Source organism: Salvelinus sp. IW2-2015, linkage group LG26, assembly GCF_002910315.2.
Source record: "Salvelinus sp. IW2-2015 linkage group LG26, ASM291031v2, whole genome shotgun sequence".
NCBI lineage: Eukaryota > Metazoa > Chordata > Actinopteri > Salmoniformes > Salmonidae > Salvelinus > Salvelinus sp. IW2-2015.
In genome coordinates, this window is record NC_036866.1 from 44932939 (window position 1) to 44956169 (window position 23231).

General features: G+C 41.8%; 1 protein-coding gene across 1 annotated transcript; it reads left to right on the forward strand.

Moving 5' to 3' along the window:
* Window positions 1-10341: 10341 nt before the first annotated feature.
* Window positions 10342-13660, forward strand: LOC111952822 (carbohydrate sulfotransferase 1-like). Its single transcript, XM_023971742.2, has 2 exons — window positions 10342-10720; window positions 11885-13660. Exon 2 carries the CDS (start codon window positions 11918-11920, stop codon window positions 13208-13210), a length of 1293 nt encoding a protein of 430 aa, XP_023827510.1. The 5' UTR covers window positions 10342-10720; window positions 11885-11917; the 3' UTR covers window positions 13211-13660.
* Window positions 13661-23231: the final 9571 nt, after the last annotated feature.

Below are 23231 nucleotides of genomic sequence, written 5' to 3' on the forward strand. Positions count from 1 at the left end.
TGTCTATATGCAGGCCTCAGCAAGTACCTTGAAAACTCTGGACACAGTGTATCATGGTGCTTTAAGATTCATTACAAACGCTAGATCATTTACCCATCACTGTGATCTGTATGCTATGGTGCAAAGGACCTCTCTCTCCACTAGGAGGATAAAACACTGGTACACTTCTGTGTACTAAGCATGGATGGGACAACTCCCTTTGTATCTCTGTTCTTTACTGAACAGTTTAGTCACTCAATATAGTCTTCGTTCACAGTCGCTGCTGTCCTCGTCTGTCCCTAACATGCTGACCAGACCGTACACGTTGCATGCGCGAGCGTCGCAAAATAAATTTAGAAATCCATGTTATTCAATTATTGCACCCACACTGCTTGCGCGCGCCAACGAGCGTCTGCGACGCTAAGGGCTAAAATAGAAGTAATTCCTATTTCTGACGCAGATCGCGCTGAAAGTCCTGCCTCTCCCATCTCCTCATTGGTTTATAGAAGCAGATACCCACGTGCCATCTCCTCATTGGTTATACCCACGTGGGTGATTGAAAGACGAACTGTTTTGCCGGTAGTCGTGGTAATAGTATGAAAGTTTAGATGCTGATCACCATATAAGTTCAAAGATGAAAAAGCCTGGAAGGAGGAGAGATGACAAGAAACAATTCGGTTGGTCGTTTTATGTGTGGATTAATTGTCGGAGTAGAGGACCTTGTGCATTTAAGGTAAAATAACAACTCAATGTTTATATCCCAGGACAAATTAGCTAGCAACAGAAAGCTAGCTAAATAGGACAAATTAGCTAGCATGTGCAAGCTAACTAGCTAAATTGCCATACGTGTTTAATGCTTTTCGACCTGTCCCCAAATTAATGTCATTAGTTCAGAGTTTGTTTTGATATTTTAACCTGCGTGTCGTGATCGCGTTTGGTGTAGGGGGACAAAATACATTTATGCACGATAGCGCACAATGGCGCATGCGCACAGCCGGTTTGGGTTCCGTGTAAGGCTAGAACTGAGATGGGGAAAATAAATATTTTTCGCATAATGCCCCTTCGTCCTGGAACATACTTCAGAAGATTTTAAAGTTAGGGGAGTTAGTGTCTTTGCCAGTTTTTAAGACTCTGATCGACCACACTGTTTGTGAAAACTGCAGTTGTTTCTAATCTTCAATTGTATCTTTAACTCGTGACACTTTGTCTTTTGTGTGTATTCTGTATTTTTCTGTAATGTCTTATGGACAAGCTGCTATTTCCCTGTTTTGCCTTCTTGCCTGGTCACCCTCGCAAAAGAGGTTTTTAACCTCAACGGGTTTTACCTGGATAAAGGTTAAATAAATAAATACAAAATAATTGCATCAAAACGTAAATGAAGGTTGAGTTTGTTTCAAGCCTGCCCACATCCCCACAGATGGCAGAACACAAGTAACCATCAATTCGGAGTCCAGCTGCAAGCGACCCGGTCGTAATGCCCGTGGTAAATTTAGGGGTAACTTTTAAGGACCATCGGTAAATTACACAACATAATTACTTTAATGTTTTTTATTTTTATTTGACTTGTATTTATTCAAGGGAGCCCAATTGAGACCAGAGTCTAATTCACAATGGTGCCCTGAGTACAAACATGTTCACAATCAAGAAAATGAACATTCCAAAAAAAAAAAAAAGAATACAAAGAACTACAAGGTACAATTACAATACTACAATTTAAACAAAAAATCATTAGAATCAATTAAAACAACTGCAATCCTTAATGAATTCATTTAACACCAGTCCTAAACTGTGGTAGCGGCACCAAGGAATCAAGATGCAAGGCATTTTGCAGGTTATTAAAACAATGTGGGGGACTAAACTAAAGGAGGATTTACCTAAAATGGTCGAGAGCAGAGAGAGCTCCAGAGTTAACCAACCCTTCGGGTTTCATAGCTCGTTCTTTTATACTTTAGCAATGAAGTTAGGTAAGTTGGAAGTGTGTGTAGTAAAACAAAAAGAGAGTAATGAAGTGATCTACAGGCCTTCAATAAGGACCAGCCAACGTTTTGATACAGGATGCAGTGGTGAGTATTAAAACAGTCACCTGTGAGAAAGCGAAGGGTAAACGGCATCCAAAAGTTTTAAGACTAGTGGCTGCTGCAATCTGGTAAATGATGTCACCTTAGTCAGGAACTGGCAGGAAAGTTGACTGTAGAATCTGCTTCCTGCTATTTAGGGAGAGGAAAGATCTAATTCTAAAAAAGAAGCCCACCTTAAATTGTAGCTTTTTTAACTAGCTCATSCGTTTATTTTTTTAAACATTACATCTTGTCAATTCAAATATCCAGATACACTACCGTTCAAAAGCTTGGGGTCACTTAGAAATGTCCTTGTTTTTGAAAGAAAAGCACCTTTTTTGTCCATTAAAATAACATCAAATTGATCAGAAATACAATGTATTTTATTAGGCAAGACAGTTAAGAAAACATTGTTATTTACAATGACGGTGGGTTAACTGCCTTGTTCGGGGCGGAACGACAGATTTTTTACCTTGTTAGCTCAGAGATTCGATCTAGCAACCTTTTGGTTACTGGCCCAACGCTCTAACCACTAGGCTACCTGCCGTGTAGACATTGTTAATGTTGTAAATGACTATTGTAGATGGATGTTTTTTATGGAATATCTACATAGGCGTACAGAGGCCAGTTATCAGCAACCATCACTCTTGTGGTCCAATGGCACGTTGTGTTAGCTAATCCAAGTGTATCATTTTAAAAGACTAATTGATCATTAGAAAACCCTTTTGCAATTATTTTAACACAGCTAAAAACTGTTGTGCTGATTAAAGAAGCAATACAACTGGCCTTCTTTAGACTAGTTGACTATCTGGAGCATCAGCATTTGTGGGTTCGATTACAGGCTCAAAATGGCCTTTATTCTGAAACTCGTTTGTCTATTCTTGTCATGAGAAACGAAGGCTGCGCCACCCGGGCCTCCCGGGTGGCGCAGTGGTCTAGGGCACCGCATCACAGTGCTAGCTGCGCCACCAGAGTCTCTGGGTTCGCGCCCAGGCTGGGCTGGGTTCGCGCCCAGGCTCTGTCGCAGCCGGCCGCAACCGGGAGGTCCGTGGGGCGACGCACAATTGGCATAGCGTCGTCCGGGTTAGGGAGGGTTTGGCCGGTAGGGATATCCTTGTCTCAGTATGTATAAAATGTATGCACTCTACTGTAAGTCGCTCTGGATAAGAGCGTCTGCTAAATGACTAAAATGTAAAAATGTGGCTATTCCTTGCGAGAAATTGCCAAGAAACTGAAGATCTCGAACAACACTGTGTACTATTCCCTTCACAGAACAGCGCAAACTGTCTCTAACCAGAATAGAAAGAGGAGTGGGAGACCCCGGTGCACAACTGAGCATGAGGACAAGTACATTAGAGTGTCTAGTTTGAGAAACAGACACCTCACAAGTCCTCAACTGGCAGTCTCATTAAGTAGTACCCACAAAACACCAGTCTCAACGTCAACAGTGAAGAGGCGACTCCGGAATGCTGGCCTTCTAGGCAGAGTTGCAAAGAAAAAGCAATATCTCAGACTGACCAATAAAAAGAAAAGATTAAAATGTGCAAAAGAACACAGAAACTGGACAGAGGAACTCTGTCTAGAAGGCCAGCATCCCGGAGTCGCCTCTTCACCGTTGACATTGACACAGGTGTTTTGACGCTGCCAGTTGAGGATGCGATGGTCAACAGTGTCAAAGGCCTTTGAAAGGTCTATAATTAAGGCAGCACAATGATTTTATGAACTAAGCAATCTAATACATTATATAAAACAAGCATAGCAGCTGAAATGGTGCAATGTCCAGGTCTAAAAATGGAGTGAGAAGTTAAAAAAGTTATTATCTGAGAGTTTTCCAGGGATTCTAAAACTTTGGAAAGGCAAGATCATTTGGAAATTGGACGGTAGTTATCTAAGTCAGAAGGATCTTCTCCTTTATGTAGGGGGAGGATATGTGCCACTTTCCAGATCTTAGGGATAACATCAGAAACAATTGTCAAGTAAAAAGTATACAGTGCTTTCAGACAGTATTCACACTCCTTGATTTTTCCACATTTTGTTGTGATTACAAAGTGGGATTAAAATTTATTTAATTGTCATTTTTGGTCAACGAACTATACAAAATACTTTAATGTCAAGGTGGAAGTGAAATAAATCACTAATATATCTTGATTGCATGCTGTAAGTATTCAACCCCCTGAGTCAAAACAAGTTAGACCTCTGCCAAACCTAAAACCATTATAACCCGTCAGAGACACAACAGAGTCCGGCATAGACTTCTTTAACCAAGATTCAGTCATAGCCAGAATGTCTGCATTGGTTTGAGAAGCCAGAGTTATAATAAAATCTAACTTCGAAATCAAACTGCTGGCATTTACATGAATCAGCCCAAGGCTACAGCTGTGGGTATTCAGATCAGACAGTCTCTAATATGAACCTGCCATGTGCAGCAGGTTAAGAAAATACCATGGGGTTGGCTTGAATTGGAATAGATACAAGATTGCCTAGAACTGAACCATTAGGCCTATGCCTCGAAACAGGACGTGGATTAAAACAAGATCCAACGAGGGTTACATGTAGAATACCGGTCAAAAGTTTTAGAACACCTACTCATTCAAGGGTTTTCCATTATTTTTACGATTTTCTACATTGTAGAATAATAGTGAAGACATCAAAACTATGAAATAACACATATGGAATCATGTAGTCACCAAAAAAGTGTTAAACAAATCTAAATACATTTAATATTTGAGATTCTTCAAATAGCCACCCTTTGCCTTGATGATAGCTTTGCACACTTGGCATTCTCTCAACCAGCTTCAACTGGAATGTTCAATACGCACAAATAGATTACTTCTCTAAAATGTTGTGCACAAATTTGTTTACATCTCTGTTAATGAGCATTTTTCCTTTGCCAAGATAATCCATCCACCTGGTATGTGTGGCATAACTGTCACGCATTGACCTTAAGAGAGCCGTTGGAGGAGAGAGTTAGGAGAGAGCTGTTGTGTTGGTGCATGAGGCACGACATTCGCCCTACGGAGCGTGTCCTCAGTTTAATGTCACCTGAGTCAGCTCTCCATACTCGTCCTGAGGTGCGTGCTAGCCGTCTGGTGAAGACTGTGCCAGCCCCAGTAACCAAGCCTCCTGTGCGCCTCCCCAGCCCCGCACGTCTTGTGCCAGCTCTATGCTCCAGACCTCCAGTCACCTCCACAGGCCGGTGAGTCCTGCGCCGGCTCTGCGCACTGTGTCTCCGGTGCGCTGTGACAGCCCGGTTCGTCCTATGACTGCGCTCCGTACGTGCCGGGCTAAAGTGGGCATTCAGCCAAGAGGAGTGGTGCAAAGTCTAAGCACCAGATCTCCAGTGCTCCCCCACAGCCCGGTTCATGCTGTGCCTGCTCCACGGGTCAGTCCGGAGCCTCCAGCGACGGCCCCAGTCCGGAGCCTCCAGCAACGGTCCCCAGTCCGGGGCATGCGGCGAGGGTCCCCAGTCCAGGCCTGCAGAGAGGGTCCCCAGTCCGGGGTTGGCGACGAGGGTCCCCGCACAGAGGCGCCACCAAAGTGGGGGAGCCAGAGTTGGAGCTGGGGCTACGTCCCAAGCCGGAGCCGCCACCGAGGGTAGATGCCCACCATACCCTCCCCTATAGGTTCAGGTTTGCGGCGGGAGTCGCACCTTGGGGGGGGGGGCGGTACTGTTCACACTCTGACCTTAGAGAGTCGTTTTATTTCTCTATTTGGTTAGGTCAGGGTGTGATTTGGGGTGGGCATTCTATGTTGTTTGTTTCTATGTTTTGGCCGGGTATGGTTCTCAATCAGGGACAGCTGTCTATCGTTGTCTCTGATTGGGAATCATACTTAGGCAGCCTTTTATCCTTTGTATTTTGTGGGTAGTTATCTTTGTTGGTGGCACTATAGCCCTAGTAAGCTTCACGGTCGTTTCTTTGTTTCTTGTTTTGTTGGCGACACATTCATAAATAAAGTAACATGTACGCTCACCACGCTGCACCTTGGTCCGGTCATTTCCACGACGACGGCCGTGACAATAACAAGAAGCTGATTAAACAGCATGATCATTACACAGATGTACCTTTGGCTGGGGAAAATTGAAATGTGCAGTTTTGTCACACAACACAATGTAACAGATGTCTCAAGTTTTGAGGGAGCATGCAATTGGTATGCCGACAGAAGGAATGCCCACCAGAGCTGTATGCCAGATAACTGAATGTTAATTTCTCTACCATAAGCCGCATTCAACGTCGTTTTAAATAATTGGGCAGTATGTCCAACCGCAGACCCTGTGCATGGTGTCGTGTGGGCGAGTGGTTTGCTGATGTAAACGTTGTAAATGGAGTGACCCATGGYGACGGTGAGGTTATGGTATGGGTAGGCATAATAATACAGACAACAAACACAATTGCATTTTATTGATGGCAATTTAAAAGCACAGAGATACCGTGGCGAGATCCTGAGGCCCATTGTCGTGCCATTCATCCTCCACCATCCCCTCATATTTCAGCATGATAATGCACGGCCCCATGTCGCAAGGATCTGTACCCAATTACTGGAAGCTGAAAATGTCCCAGTTCATCCATGGCCTGCATACTTACCAGACATGTCACCAATTGAGCATGTCTGGGATCCTCTGGGTTGACATGCACAACAGCTTGTTCCAGGTCCCGTCAATATCCAGCAACTTTGCACAGCCATTGAAGAGAAGTTGGGCAACATGCCACAGTCGAAAATGAACAGCCTGACCAACTGTACGCGAAGGAGAAAACAACTCACGTTTGAATTCAGCCATGTCCGTTAGCATTTCTTAATGAACCAAATCTAAATCAGGAAGCGCGGTCTCCCTTTATTAAGCCCACACAACACAGATTAAAGTCAATGCTTCTGACGGTTTGAGAGTTAAACATGTAAAGGGACATTTTCTTTCTATTTCTCTCATGGAGAGATGCCTACATTGTCCTTTAACATGACAGCTAGTTTTTCCTTTATCTCTTCCCTCCCTTGTCCTTCACAGGCYGATGACATTACCACTTCAAACTGCTCTATTACACTTATGCTTCACAGTCCTTCCAGCAATCCTGGAATCAAAAGATCAGGCTTAGATTGTATTCATTAGACAAACCGTAACACACACGCACGCCTCGCAGACACACACACTCTGACTGAGTGAGAAAGTGAATATTGAGAGGGTAGAAATGTATATCAACCATGCGGTCTGTCTCTCCAATATTTGCAACATGGTTTCAATATACAAATTTGATCTCCATCTGTCCAATAGTAATGGATGTGTCGGGAGTCAGGACGAGAGACAGACAGGCAGCGTTTCTCAGCCAGTTGAAATCATGAATCACCTGGCATCATTTTCTATGGATATATACAAAGAAATGTAAATTTAAAAAAGATCAAATGAAACAAATTGTGATTGTGTTAGCTGTGTTGTTGGCTAGCTCCTCTGAACAACAGTGTCCTGACGAGAGAGCACATTTTCTATGCCAGGCGAAATAGCGCCTCATTAGCTCATCGTTATGGATGTATCCAAATAAATGTCACTAGAAAACAGCTTAAACAAATGCAAATGCAGACACTTTTCTGTTATTTTGGCTGCATTTTTTTGACGTGACTATAAGTTAGCCATAGTTGGCTAGCTAGCAAGCAAGGGATAAGAATGTTGCCAGCCAGTATGGCAATGGAACATTTAGAACGAACGACTGGGTCGCGTCCATAGATACAGAACAAAAAGATGGAACGACTGGGTCGAGTCTCTGGCAAACAAACCGATAGAACGAACGACAAGTCGGCTTGCTTGGGGAGCCACGCTAGATTTGAGTTCGGGACTATATCTTCTGGTAGGATGAAATAGTATGAATAAATTCATCAAAATAAAGCTTTTAATGAAAATATGTCTGTCATTATTTGAATATGTTGGTAACCCGCTGGATAAAAGTGATAATGCCCTTCGAAGCCGGTGTTTTGAGAATATATTGCCACAGTATGCAGGACCTCGACTTTGTCTCGGTTCTAACAACACCCTTGTCAATATATCCACCAAACACTGACTTCTCTGGCATTAATACTTAAATATACAGTGCATTCGGAAAGTAGTTCTAAAGTTCTAAAACTGATCAAATTATTTTGGTTTCTCATCAATCTACACACAATACCCCATAAAGTTTTTAGAATTTTTTGCGAATGTATTCAAAATAAAAAACAGAAATACCTGATTTACATAATTATTCAGACCCTTTGCTATGAGACTCGAAATTGAGCTCAGGTGCATCCTGTTTCCATTGATCATCCTTGAGATGTTTCTACAACTTGCTTGGAGTCCACTTGTGGTAAATTCAATTGATTGGACATGATTTGGAAAGACACACACCTGTCTAAATAAGGTCTCACAGTTGACAGTGCACGTCAGAGGCAAAACCAAGCCAGGAGGTCGAAGGAATTGTCCGTAGAACTCAGAGACAGGATTGTGTCGAGGCACAGATCTGGAGAAGGGTACCAAAACATTTCTGCAGCATTGAAGGTCCCCAAGAACACAGTGGCCTCCATCTTTCTTAAATGTAAGAATTTTGGAACCACCAAGACTCTACCTAGAGCTGGCCGCCTGGCCAAACTGAGCAATCGGGGGAGAAGGGCCTTGGTCAGGGAGGTGACCAAGAACCCGATGGTCACTCTGAAAGAGTTCCAGAGTTATTCTGTGGAAATGGGAGAACCTTCCAGAAGGACAACCATCTCTCCAGCACTCCACCAATCAGGCCTTTATGGTAGAGGGGCCAGACGGAAGACACTGCTCAGTAAAAGGCACATGACAGCCTGCTTGGACTTTGCTAAAAGACACCTAAAGGACTCTGACCACGAGAAACATGATTATCTGATCTGATGATTGAACTCTTTGCCCTGAATACCAAGCGTCACGTCTGGAGGAAACGAGCAAAGTACAGAGAGATCTTTGATGAAAACCTCATCCAGAGCGCTCAGGACCTCAGAATAGGGTGAAGAATAGTGTGAAGGTTTACCTTCCAACAGGACCATGACCATAAGCACACAGCCAAGACAACACAGGAGTGGCTTTGGGACAAATCTGAATGTCCTTGAGTACCCCAGCCAAAGCCCGGACTTGAACCTGATCAAACATCTCTGGAGAGACCTGAAAATAGCTGTGCAGCAACGCTCCCCATCCAACCTGACAGAGCTTGAGATGATCTGCAGAGAATGGGAGAAACTCCCCAAATACAGGTGTGCCAAGCTTGTAGCGTCATACACAAGAAGACTCCAGGCTGTAATCGCTGCCAACGGTACTTCAACAAAGTACTTAGTAAAGGGTCTGAACACTTATGTAAATGTGATATTTCCGGGGTTTCTTTTGAATAAATTTGCTAAAATGTTGTAAAAGCCTGATTTTGCTTTGTAATTACGGGACATTGTGTGTAGATTGATGAGGGGGTAAAAACGATTTAATACATTTTAGAATAAGGCTGTAATGTAACAAAATGTGGGGAAAAAATCGGAATACTTTCTGAATGCACTGTATACCTTGAGATTGTCATTCAGTTGCCACTAAAGCAAAGGCCATTGTTTGCTGAGCTAATATCAGAGCAGTATGCTACATAATCAGATGTTCATATTTTGTAAGACACAAGGGCAACTAGAAGAACAGAATATTCATTAATATCCAGCCGACTTGCGATTTAGATGGAATCCGGATTCTTCTTCTATCCCTTTCATACTGCTGCGTCATCCCCAGAATCCCCAGTGTGACAATGGACATTGAAAATGTAATATTCAGTCCCTGCTATATCAGACGTCATTTACTTTCTCTTTCTCTCTGTTTCTCTCTGTCTCTCTCTCGTACAGTCTCTCTCTCACGCATTCTCTCTCTTTTATACTAGACTTAATCGATGCCTTGCATATGCCCTGTCTTCATACTGATTGTAAATCTCAGTATTTAACAAATATATTAGAACGTAGTTTCAAATAGCGAAGTATTTATAGGAAATTATTTAAATATAACTTTAAATACATAAAGTATTTGAAAATAGTACTCAAATGCATATAAAAATAAGTATTTAAAATACAAATATGTATGCATTTGAAGCAAGATCTGCTGACCTCCAACTCCTCCATGTGTATGTGTCTAAATCATAATTTAGGCTATATTCTGTATTTAAAAAAAATATATATATATTCGTGACCAAGTCGTGTGCTTTGCCAGGGGCTGTGGGTAGGAGGGGAGATGTAGGGGAGGTTTGGGGTGGTCCAGAACGGGCTCTGGTTGGCACACCTCACACAAAGCCACACCACCAAGCCATAGCCTAGGCTATAACACGCACATTAGTCAAGGCAATCTGGAATATACGGCGGCGGGCTTTGCGAAGGCTGCGGTCGCAGCATCCTTCTCTAATCTATTCTACCCTGTTGGAGTTTAATTTTCTTATTCTGCCCGGCGCTTCGACTAATTTCCCTTATCATGATATTTTCCTTATTTAACACTGACTGTTTGTGACTCTTCTATCTGTAGAGAACAGTTTCTCTCGATGTGCTATTCAGATGTACGGGGGAAGAAGACAGGGCAGCTGCCCTTCAAGAATGTTTAGTCCTAAAATACCCGATTTTTGTGACGACATTTGAAACCGTTGCATTGCTTTTCTATGGTGTTTTTCACGAGCACCTGCCTTTGCCCACTATGAATTTATGAGGTAAGAAAGTAGCTTATTGGATGCTTTGAGGTTGATCTCTTTCATTTATGTTTAAAATGTGTTTTGTGTGTAGGCTCTTAAGAATAACATGACCGTTATTTGGTTATTTATAAACGTAAAAAGTATTATTGAGGCCATGCCTAGACGTCTAGCCCATTTGTGTAGGCTAATCATCTTTGAATGAAAGCGTATTCTGTTGCACTGCGGTAAATCACATCTCGGCGCTGTCGTCAATTGTTCGCTGTCACATCTATCCTGTGACTTGGCGTTGCGCGAGAAATTACTTTTCCACAGGTGCCGGCAGCCTTTTATCGCAGTGTCTTTGCATTAGACTGCATGAGATCCCTGAATTCCTACACCTACATAATAGGCATATAGCTTTTAATTCTAAGGGAAAATAAAACACTAAACATTTACAGAGTAAAAATAAATGTTTATTTTGGACACATTTAGACTTATGGGTTGTGTGCCACCAGCATTGACCAACAACTTCTACGCTACGTTTATTTGTAATTTAGATCAATTGATTTTGAAGCTAAAAACCATCGTTCTTATCTGTGGAGTATAGGGATTAGAGATAGTAGTCCACTATAGAAGACCTTACAGTATAAATAGCACATGATTGCATTAGGCCTACTGCCGTTAGAGATCTGAAGATGGCGAGGTTCTTTCAGATGGAATCTACATCAAATATGACCATTATGTAAATTAGAATCTACATTATGGAATCTTAGACCCTGGGAATCCTAGAGGCTTTGAAGTTGTGCGCTATCTGAATGCATACACTGTCATTTGGGGTTGCCTGCTGCTTAAAGAACAGAAAGGCTATGGAACATAACAACAATAACAACAAAACATCAAACTTGGGTTTGATTTATGTATTTGACAGTATTATATATTATATTATATTATAAATGTAACCCCTTTATTACAGTTCTACAAAACAACAATTATAATTCGTTTTGTAAGGTCACCACAGTAACTGTCTAGGAAGAACATCTATGGGATTCAAAACACTTTCACTTTTTTATTTTGTAGTGAGACTGTATAAATGTAAGCTGTTTTGCTGCGCCTTTCTGTCTATGTGTGGGTATTCTATACAGCACGAATAATCATTCTAAAAGTGTTATCCTAATATWTTTTTTTTTTTTTTTGCTCCAACAGGATCTGAACAGACTGTATCATCTATCTAAATGAATGAATTCAGCCATGCAATGTTCCTGGAAGGCTGTGATTCTGCTAGCCTTACTGTCCATAGCGATCCAGTACACAGCCATCAGGACGTTCACAGCCAAGCCATTCCAAATGTGTCCAGTGACAGTCTCAAACCCTCTGAACTGCGGCATGCTGTGGCAGGACGCGGTGGACTCGTCCTTTGACCAGCGGATCTGTGACGACCTCCTTTACTTCACCTCCAACGTCTCCAGGAAGACCCACGTTCTCATTCTGGCCACGACCCGCAGCGGCAGCTCCTTCGTGGGTCAGCTGTTCAACCAGCACCAGGATGTGTTTTATCTGTTTGAGCCGCTCTACCATGTCCAGACCACCCTGCTCCCCCGCCTGTCCCACAGCAGGACGGCAGGCGACACTAGGGTGATGCTGGGGGCCAGCAGGGACTTGCTCCGGAGCCTCTACGACTGTGACCTTTACTTCCTGGAGAGCTACATCAAACCCCAGCCGGCCAATCACAGCACAGATAAGCTGTTCCGGAGGGGAGCAAGTAAGGCTCTGTGCTCCCTGCCCGTCTGCGACGCCTTCAGTCCTGGAGAGTTGAACATCGATGAAGGAGAGTGCGTCAGGAGGTGTGGCGGCCTCAACATGACGCTGGCGTCGGACGCCTGCCGGGAGCGGCGCCATGTGGCCATCAAGACGGTGAGGATACCGGAGGTGAGTGACCTCAGGGCTCTGGTGGAGGACCCTAGGCTCAACCTCAAGGTGATCCAGCTGGTCAGGGACCCCCGAGGGATCCTGGCCTCCCGCATCGAGACCTTCAGGGACACCTATAGACTCTGGAGGATCTGGAGGGCCACTGGGAGGAGGCCCTACAACCTGGACCTCACCCAGCTCACCATGGTCTGTCAGGACTTCCTGGGCTCTGTGATCACGGGCCTCAGCAGGCCCCCCTGGCTCAAAGGGAGGTACATGTTGGTCAGGTATGAGGACCTGGCCAGGAACCCGCTCCAGAAGACCAAGGAGATCTATGAATACCTGGGTCTGATCATGGACAAGAACGTCGGCGACTGGATCCAGAACAACACCAGGGGAAGCAACGATCTGTCCGCCAAGCATAAATACGGCACTGTTCGGGACTCAGCTGCCAATGCGGAAAGCTGGAGGCTCAAATTGTCTTATGACATGGTTGATTACACACAGACTGTGTGTCAGCAAGTTCTACAGGAGCTTGGTTATAAGACTGTCAGTTCCCCCGAGGAGCTGAAAAATCTGTCTCTGACTCTCATCGAGGACAAAACTTTTTTACCTTTTTTGTAGTAAAGCAAGGTCTATCACGACAACTATTTTTGATATATTTATATTGTTGCCTTAATTTCTTCTCAGATTTGCACTAAACCTCAGAAACCTTGAAGACTCCTGTGGTAAGATTCAAGTCAAGACATTCAGAAGAGCACAAAAAACATAATTTAGGAATGCTCTTTGGAGATATCAGTATCAATGTTTTAGCGATATCGAAGAGACAGTAAGTAATGTTAGGTTAATTGACATGAACAAACTTACAGTAAAGCACCATCCTACTTAAGATCCCTGAATGCTGGCTGTTGCATTGACAAAAGCGAATGTTGATATTTGTACATCAAGTAAACTGGACCTACCTTACAACATTGTTAGGGAATGTACCTAATCATACCTTACTGATAAATGCTGATGTGTGTGTGTAGGCATATGATAACAACCATGCAATAAAAATGTGAATGTTGAGATCAACCTTAATTGTGTTGTTTACATTTTATTGAGGGGTTAGAGTAAGAATTAGGGAGTGGCCCTTTAATCATGTTATTATAGTTTATACAATGAATGCATCCCAAATGGCATACTATTCTCTTTATAGTACACTACTTTTGACCAGGGCCCTGTCGATTGCGATCGACTGGTTAATCTCCAAGGAATTCCTAGTCGATGGCAAAACATTTCTGTAAAATACCTAATAAAAAAGCCTTGTGTTCCCATTTTGTTTTTCCCGTCTCAGGCTGTTGGCGGTAGGTGCACCTGATTCAGCAGCCCTGAGCACCGGGTAGGCAAACTGTTGACATTGTTAACCATTTCATGTGTCTGAAGGTACAAACTCTGCCTTCCCGGTGGGCCCGGAGAGCAAATCAAGTACACTATAGGCCTACCGCTGGCCAATCGGATGACTCAGATTACCGTGTCTGCAGTAACGTAGCAGGCATAAAAGAAAGCTACAGCAAAGTTGTAGCTGTGAGATTTCAAAACATTTAAAACAATGACTAGAGAGACTGTCAACTATTACAGCAAAGAGCTGCTGTTTTAATGAGTGAGTTCATGTTTAAGTTGTTATTCAGCACTGTCAACACTTTGTATTCAACACTTTTATAAGCCATAAAATTAGCATTCTTCCTATTTCCACTCAGCGCTACAACAAGCACTTCAGTAGTAATGAATGAGTAGGAAAGTGTAKCGGTATGCTTGCGTTGTTATAATTGTTGGGTCTTTTTTAATATCAAGGAATATTTCACTTTCTCTGTTCATAGGAGTAACAACATGAATTTGTGCATGAGGCAGAAATAATGCTGTGCGTCTCGAGTTTTTGCCATCAGCTGGAAGACGGTGTCCCTTTTTGGTCAGTGTCAGTGGTGGAAAGGGGGAGTGGAGAGATGTTGAGAAGCGGACCCTCAGTCTGCTGCTCTCTCCCTCTGCTGAGACTGACCATCAGATGCAGGCACCATCAGCCCAGGAAAATAAAAATAAAAAGTAAATTATAGCTCACTCAGCTGGGCCTCACAAGTAATACAACAACGGATCTATTACGGGTGTGATCATATAAATATAATATAATTTAAATATAATTTAAAAAATGTCCTGAACAACAATGCATTGGCAGGGCAATTCAAGTAAAGCTAATATGCTGTGATAATGTAATGGGCCTATCTATAGCTTACTGCACGAACCTAATTGCTACAGGTCTGTTTTTAATTGGTTAATGTTGCATAGGCTTACATTTTTAAGTCATGTTAAAAAAAATTCTGAGCAGTAGATATCATCTTGCATTTTGACTCAGAAAGTGATCTTGAAAAAAGTTGGTGACCACTGTTCTAGAGTTTTCCCTGTTAACACTATCAATGTTTCCCTTTACTGGGGCAAGTGTGATCGAATCAACACAATATTAGCCACTTTCAATGCAACATAACGACAACAAAACGAACTAGAGATTTTGTTGTAGGCAGAATGCATCGGAGTACGATTCTGTGCCATTTACAATGAACTGGACTGTGTTTACAGCATGAGCGGTCGTGGGTAGATAATTTGAGATCAAAGTGAGAGCTGTATTTAGCCACTTGTGCAACTTTTGTTCATATCTTTTGCTAGTTAGTGAGTTATAAGCCCAGTTATAGATAATTTGTAGTAGTCAGCAATAGGGGAGTGATTGCTTTCTACAAGAGCACAAAATTAGTACATTTCTAAACATCTTTGAAAAGCTAGTCAGGTACAGAGTTTTTTTTTGTCTTAAAGGGGCAGTATAGGTATTTTGAGACAGGCTTGAACAGAGGCTGGCATAATTTGTATGATTCTCTGTAATAATGGTATGGGAATGATAATGCATTTTATTTTGTAAAGTGTTTTTTTGCATCAAACAACATTACAACATTTTCAGTCACCATGTCTGAAGCACAAATGGATAAACATGTTGATGTCAAGCCCTGCATTGTTATTTTTTTCTGGTGTCTTCATTGAACACCAGACATTGGCTGCTACTGTAAGCTGAATGATAGAACAGCTATTAACATGTTAAAATGTTATGGGATGCATTTTCTCCATTGTTTTTTTTAATGGTAGGCCACTCTAGGAGGCCCACATTATGATCAAATAGCCACAGTAGCCTACTTGGCCACTGTTAAAACTGTAAGTTAATAAAGCGGGGACACATGCTGACCAGACCGTTCGTGCGCGTGCGTCCGCATGCACCTTCGCACACGCGGACATGCGGGTTGAAATATCAAAACGAACTCTGAAACAACTATATTCATTTGGGGACAGGTCGAAAAGCAGTTATGGCAATAGCTAGCTAGCTTGCTGTTGCTAGATCATTTGTCCTGGGATATAAACATTGGGTTGTTATTTTACCTGAAATGCACAAGGTCCTCTACTCTTTAAACCGGGTTTGTAATCTCTCCTCCTTCAGGCTTCTTCTGCTTCCCAAATGTCTATAACACAAAATAATACAACCTTGACATGACAAAAAGTCAAGCAATGAGGCTGATGCAACAGATCAGAATGTTTATCTTCAAATGTTGGCTATTTCTTCACATTATAAACGCAGCAATGCGCACGTGGCAGTAGACAATGAACACGAATGTTCCAAAATGCAATTAGCGGGAAAATGTAATTAGCGGAAAAACAACATTCTCAAAAGTGCACATGAAATGCAAGCGGTTTCATGACAGAGATTAAAAAATACTTCAGAAATGTAGAAAGAGGGATGATCAAAAGACGCATCAACAAGTATGGGTTGTTAATATGAGGATCGTCTTTCGCTAAATAACTAGAGGGAGCATTGCTTACATGGCTCTCTCAGCTCCGAAGTAGGCTACAGTTGAGACAGACACATCCGGGATGCAACGGCGCGCATCCTCCTGATCGAATTCCAAGGCGCATATTGAACATGTTAGAAGAACTGTCCACATGTACTTTCTTCAGCCAACAAGATGAGTAGGCCTAACAAACAGCAAGGGCACTAGCCTATGTCAATCTACTATCCCCCAAAGTACAAATGTTGACCTATTCTATTGGTCAGCGTGTCCTTCTGTGCAGGAAATAAATATTACAAACATACTCAGGGATGCGATAGATCCCAAATGAATACAACCTCGACATAGCGGGAAAACACCATTCTCAAAAGCCTGCAACATCAACCACCTTGCAATCTGAGTGGAAGCAGTCAACATTTTGAAACTAACCATAAACGTTTTTTTTGTTGTCATCTTACCATGTTGCCGAACATAGAAATGTTAAGGGAATATTTTATAAACACTTGCCATTGAAACCAGTATTTCTCTCATGTTCTCAACTTTCTTCTCCAGCAGCGAAAGACACAATCCAATACTTGTTGGTGCGTCTTTTGATCTTCCCTCGTTCTAGATTTCTGAAGGGTATTTTCATCTGTCATATGAAACCGCTTGTATTTCCGGTGCGCTTTTGAGAATGGTGTTTTCCCGCTATGTCGAGGTTGTATTCATTTGGGATCTATCGCATCCCTGAGTATGTTTGTAATATTTACATTATATTTGTCAAAAATGACTGGCGTTTAGCCTATTTAAAAGTCTCATTAAAGTTTGGATACATTTCCAGGCGCCTCCCTCATGTCAGCATCGGTCTGAACATGACAGGCAGTAGCCAATACGCATAGGCTATCACCTACACTCATGTACATTTATGGATATTTACATATACTTATGTTTTTCTTAACAGAATAGCTACTGTTTTTCGGGTTTTAAATACATTTAATTGGCTATTTAATTTATTTGAATTGGCCTTGGTGCCCTAGTAGATGACATTGGTGCCCAGGCAGATTGTTTATTTGGTATTTTATTAGGATCCCCATTATTAACTGTTGCAAAAGCAGCAGCTACTCTTCCTGGGGTCCACACAAAACATGAAACATAATACAGAATGACATAATACAGAACATCATTAGACAAGAACAGCTCAAGGACAGAAATACATACATTTTTAAAAAGGCACATGTGTGTGTCAGAGCTGTGTGTAAATTGACTATGCAAACAATTTGGGATTTTCAACACATGAAGGTTTCTTATAAAAAGAATAAGTGATGCAGTCAGTCTCTCCTCAACTCTTAGCCAAGAGAGACTGGCATGCATAGTATTTATATCAGCCCTCTGATTACAATTAAAAGCAAAACGTGCCGCTCTGTTCTGGGCCAGCTGCAGATCAACTAGGTATTTCCTTGCTGCACTGGACCACACGACTGGACAATAATCAAGATTAGACAAAAACTAGAGCCCGCAGAACTTGCTTTTTGGAGTGTGGTGTCAAAAAAGCAGAGCATCTCTTTATTACGGCTAGACCTTTCCCCATCTTTGCAACCATTGAATCTATATGTTTTGACCATGACAGTTTACAATCTAAGGTAACGCCAAATAATTTAGTCTCCTCAACTTGTTCAACATCCACACCATTCATTACCAGATTCAGCTGAGGTCTAGCACTTAAGGAATGATTTGTACCAAATACAATGCTCTTAGTTTTAGAGATGTTCAGGACCAGTTTATTACTGGCCACCCATTTCAAAACAGACTGCAACTCTTTGTTAAGGGTTTCAGTGACTTCATTAGCTGTGGTTGCTGATGCGTATATGGTTGAATCATCAGCATACATGGACACACATGCTTTCTTTAATGCCAGTGGCAGGTCATTGATAAAAATAGAAAAGAGTAGAGGGCCTAGAGAGCTGCCCTGCGGTACTCCACACTTCACATGTTTGACATTAGAGAAGCTTCCATTAAAGAAAACCCTTTGAGTTCTATTAGACATATAGCTCTGAATCCACAATATGGCAGAGGTTGAAAAGCTATAGCACTTAAGTTTTTTCAACAACAGGTTATGGTCAATAATATCAAAGGCTGCACTGAAATCTAACAGTACAGCTACCACAATCTTCTTATTATAATTTTTTTTCAACCAATCATCTGTCATTTGTGTCAGTGCAGTACATGTTGAGTGCCCTTCTCTATAAGCATGCTGAAAGTCTGTTTTTAATTTGTTTACAGAGAAATAGCATTGTATTTGGTCAAACACAATTTTCTCCAACAGTTTGCTAAGAGCTGGCAGCAAGCTTATAGGTCTGCTGTTAGAACCAGTAAAGGCTGCTTTACCACTCTTGGGTAACGGAATTACTTTGGCTTCCCTCCAGGTCTGAGGACAAAGACTTTCCTCTAGGCTCAAATAAAAAATATGACAGATAGGAGTAGCTATAGAGTCAGCCACCATCCTCAGTAGCTGTCAATGCCAGGTTTGTCATTATTGATCGTTAACAATAATTTTCCCACCTCTCCCACACTAATTTTACCAAATTCAAACTTGCACTGCTTTTCTTTCATTATTCGTTTTTTTTTATAGATGAATATAATTCCTCATTGTTTGTCATGGGCATTTCCTGCCTAAGTTTGCCCACTTTGCCAATGAAATAATCATTCAAATAATTGCCAACATCAAATGGTTTTGTGATGAATAAGCCATCTGATTCAATGGGCACGGCAGATTGGGCACCTCTTGAAGGCCAATGGCCTTGCCCCTAAAATCACGAAATTCCAGGCCTGGCCCATAGGGTTCTGGTCAAAAGTAGTGCGCTATGTAGGGAATAGGGTACCATTAAGGACAGAGACTGGAGACTGGAGTTTGCCTGGATTGCCCAAATGTCGGTGAGGTGTTGGAATTGTTTAATTAGACTCCCAGGTCATCTATTGGCGATGTGGAGCAGGCAGGCAATAGGAGACAGCTGCTGTTGCTGATTAGTCTCAGGAAGCACTAAGTAAGAATTAAACTAGCTGCTGTCTTCACAACATTGTCAGGCTAGTGGGTGTTATGGTCTCTGGAAGGAATAGAATATAAATAGAATAGATATTTGAAGTTACATTTTTTTTCTACAGAAATKTATAATTTTGCTGTCACAGTAACGTGAGGAAGGCCCTTGTTATTGCTTTGCATAAAACAGTGACAGTGACAAGGACAGGCAGGGAACTGACCTTTCCCAACCTCCTTTGAATATTCTCTGAAATATTAAAGGGGTGTCATTCATAAAGTTGAGTTCTTTACTCTTCAAAGAAACTGTTAATAAGGTTGCTGGTCCGGGAACAGATTATGTCTGTGCACAGTGCCTCAATTCGAAAGATCCCTTCTACTTTGAAATGAACACACATTATCAGACCACTCCAACACGCATTGCTTTTTCATCTATAAACAAGTGTGCCGAGGCAACAATCCACAGCCCTGTGGTCACTCTATCATTCTATCAAGACAATATACTGTATGGGCCCGAGTTCAGATATATTTATGCTGTTGTGTGCAGTACAACAGACAGAGGTAATGTTCCAATATCCATACTAGCATACCAGTTACAAATATATTTACATTTGAGTCATTTAGCAGATGCTCTTATTCAGAGCCACTTACAGTTAGTGCATTCATCTTAAGGTAGATAGGTAAGACGACTACATATCACAGTCATAAAGTACAACCTTTCCTCAGTCAGCGCTAGTAAAAAATGACAAGTGTTAGTGCAAGAAAGGCAACGGTTGGGTGTTAGTTTGTTTTTATGTTTTCTTCTTAGAATGCAAAGCAAATACACTGCCTTATTCTCAGTAGTATGCTTTTGTGGGTTTAAATCATTGATTGAGAAGTATTATTTGAACAAATCTTATTGATAGGGGATAGTGACTCAATTCCTTTCAATTTTGCTGTTTTAACAACATTCCAATCTTGCCAATACTAAAGTAATTACTTTGGGACTGTCGTGACGAGCACGCACATGGCAAATCAGATTACCATTCTGCCACAGTGAAAAGCCCTCAGGATCCCATCCATCCATTCTCTCTAACCTTTTTTGTTGTTGTTGAAATGTCTCTAATCATCTGTGTATATTCCTGCCAAACCACCAAGAGAGGTTGAGAACGAGAGTTAAAAAGAAAGAGAGAGGATGAGAATGAGAAAGAGCGAGAGAAAGAGAGGGTGAGAGAGAATGAGCTGGAGGGAGAGAGAGAGAGGAAGAGAGAGAAAGAGGGAGCTGTACTACAGTATGAATGGAGGAGAACAATCTGTACTCACAATGATTGCATTACAGTTATTTGCAGGTTGACAGAGATACAGTTCTGTTCTTTTCTTAGTTTAGTACCTCTGTTCAACTCTGCAAGTAAATGAGATGCCCAAAAAGAGCATAGCCTACCCTAGCTGGCTGGTACAGTAGTCATGGGAAAAGATTGCTGATACTTTAACAAAAGCTTCTGTATGAAGTAACAATGGTCTTTTATACTGTAAGGGGATCTCAAACCAAGATTTACTTACACTTCCCTAAACTGTAAAGGGATCTCAAACCAAGGTATACTTTAAAGTAAGACTTAAGTAGTTTTTGGGGGTATCTGTACTTTACTTATAACTTTTACTTCACTACATTCCTAAAGAAAATAATACACTTTTTACTCCATACATTTTCCCTGACACCCAAAAGGGGGGCCTAATAATAAAGACATAATTTACCAGTAAAAACTAATGACCTTTTAATGTGGCATGAACACAATCAGTGTCACGCTCATCTAATGAAGAAGGAGTGGACCATGGTGCAGCGTGGTACGTGTTCATGATACATGTAACGGTCCTGACCTGTTTTATGTTGTTTTTGTATGTGTTTAGGTCAGGGCATGTGTTTTGGGTGGGCAGTCTATGTTATCTGTTTCTATGTTGGTTGTGGTTGCCTGGTATGGCTCTTAATTAGAGGCAGGTGTTTTGCGTTCTCCTCTAATTAAGAGTCATATTTAGGTAGGGTGTTCTCACTGTTTGTTTGTGGGTGATTGTCTCCTGTGTCGTTGTATGTATGTACCATACGGGACTGTTTGGCTGTTCGTTTATTTTGATGTCGTCTGTTTCCTGTCCGTGAGTTTACGTTTAGTTATGTAAGTTTATGTTCAGGTTTCGTCAACGTCGTTTTCTTGTTTTGTATATTTGAAAGTGTTTTGTTTCGTGTTGCCATCGTCATTAGTCAAATAAAAGATGGCTTACTTCCCGAATGCTGCATTTTGGTCTGATGATCCTTCTCTCCTCTCCTCGTCCGAGGATGAGGAGAGCAACAGCCCTTACAATACATTTATTAAACCTGAACACTGAAACAAAATAACAAAATAGAACAAAACTAAACAGTTCTGTCTGGTGCAAACACAAACAGAAAACAACTACCCACAATAACCATGTGGGAAAAAGCTACCTAAGTATGGTTCTCAATCAGAGACAACGAGAGACAGCTGCCTCTGATTGAGAACCACACCCGGCCAAACAACAAAGAAATACAAAACATAGAAAATGAACATAGAATGCCCACCCAGATCACATAAAAAGATCTCTTCGGTCAGGGCGTGACAATCAGTCATGATGCTTTCATTTTATTGTCAAACAAATCACTTCAAAAAGTAGGCTACCTGTGCATGTTGTCTACTCTAAATAATCCAAACAGTGCAATGCATGTACAATCACACCATTTGATGAATGGAAAAATACATCTGTTACAAAACACCAAAAAGTGTGCCTAATGACATTTGACAATTGCCATTGATTAGGCCTACATTAATTGAAGTGTCTTACTGACAAATGTACCTTTTTTGTAGCCTAAAAAAGTTGGGACACCTAAAATGGGACTGAAACTGTCCCGGGGAAAAGGGGGATGGTCACCCTAACACACAGTCAATTTATTACACTTGGCTACAGTCATGGGGGAAAAAGTAACGCTCCCTATACTTTCAGTGCATTTTTCTGAAAAAGGTGGGTAAACTGTGTTTAGTTGCGTTTACCCTCCACTAGGCCTACGCCACTGCCGGTAACCTACCCTCTCAGCTGAGGCAATTTTACACACATGGACAAACGCACAACAGGTAGACTACATTCAATATAATACACGAGTTGAACCAAAACATGTTTACACCCTAGTTCATGAGTTGTCCATAATTCATGAGTTGACTGCTTGGAGTCTTCACAGATCATGTGACATTAAACACTACCTTTCATTCCTTACATTAATTACATTTATGACAGTGTTATTTGTAATTATTAAGCATTCGACAATTGAATTAGATCATTGAACTTAAACCCTGAACGATTCCTAGATCTTGGAGATCTCGGAAAATGTACTGTATGTCACACCCTGATCTGTTTCACCTGTCTTGTGATTGTCTCCAACCCCCACCAGGTGTCTCCCATTACCTCATGTGTATTTATACCTGCGTATTCTGTTTGTCTGTTGCCAGTTCGTCTTGTCCCGTCAAGTCTTACCAATGTGTTCCTGTGTTTCCTGTGCTCTAGTTTTTGCTTTTCCTAGTCTCCCCATTTCTGACCTTTCTGCCTGTCCTGACACTGATCCTGCTTGCAGTCCTGTACCTGCCTGACTTTGATTTGGATTACGAGTATTTGCCTGCCTTGACCTACCGATTGCCTACCCCTTGTACTGTAATATATTCTGAGACTTGTACTATCCACCTCCTGTGTCTGAATCTGGGTCTTAGCCTGAGCCGTGACAGTACGAACTGGCCATGACTGATCCAGC

What these genes read in the sequence shown, in the direction of transcription:
- LOC111952822 (XM_023971742.2), top strand. Translation starts at nt 11,918, where the DNA reads ATGAATTCAGCCATGCAATGTTCCTGGAAGGCTGTGATTCTGCTAGCC.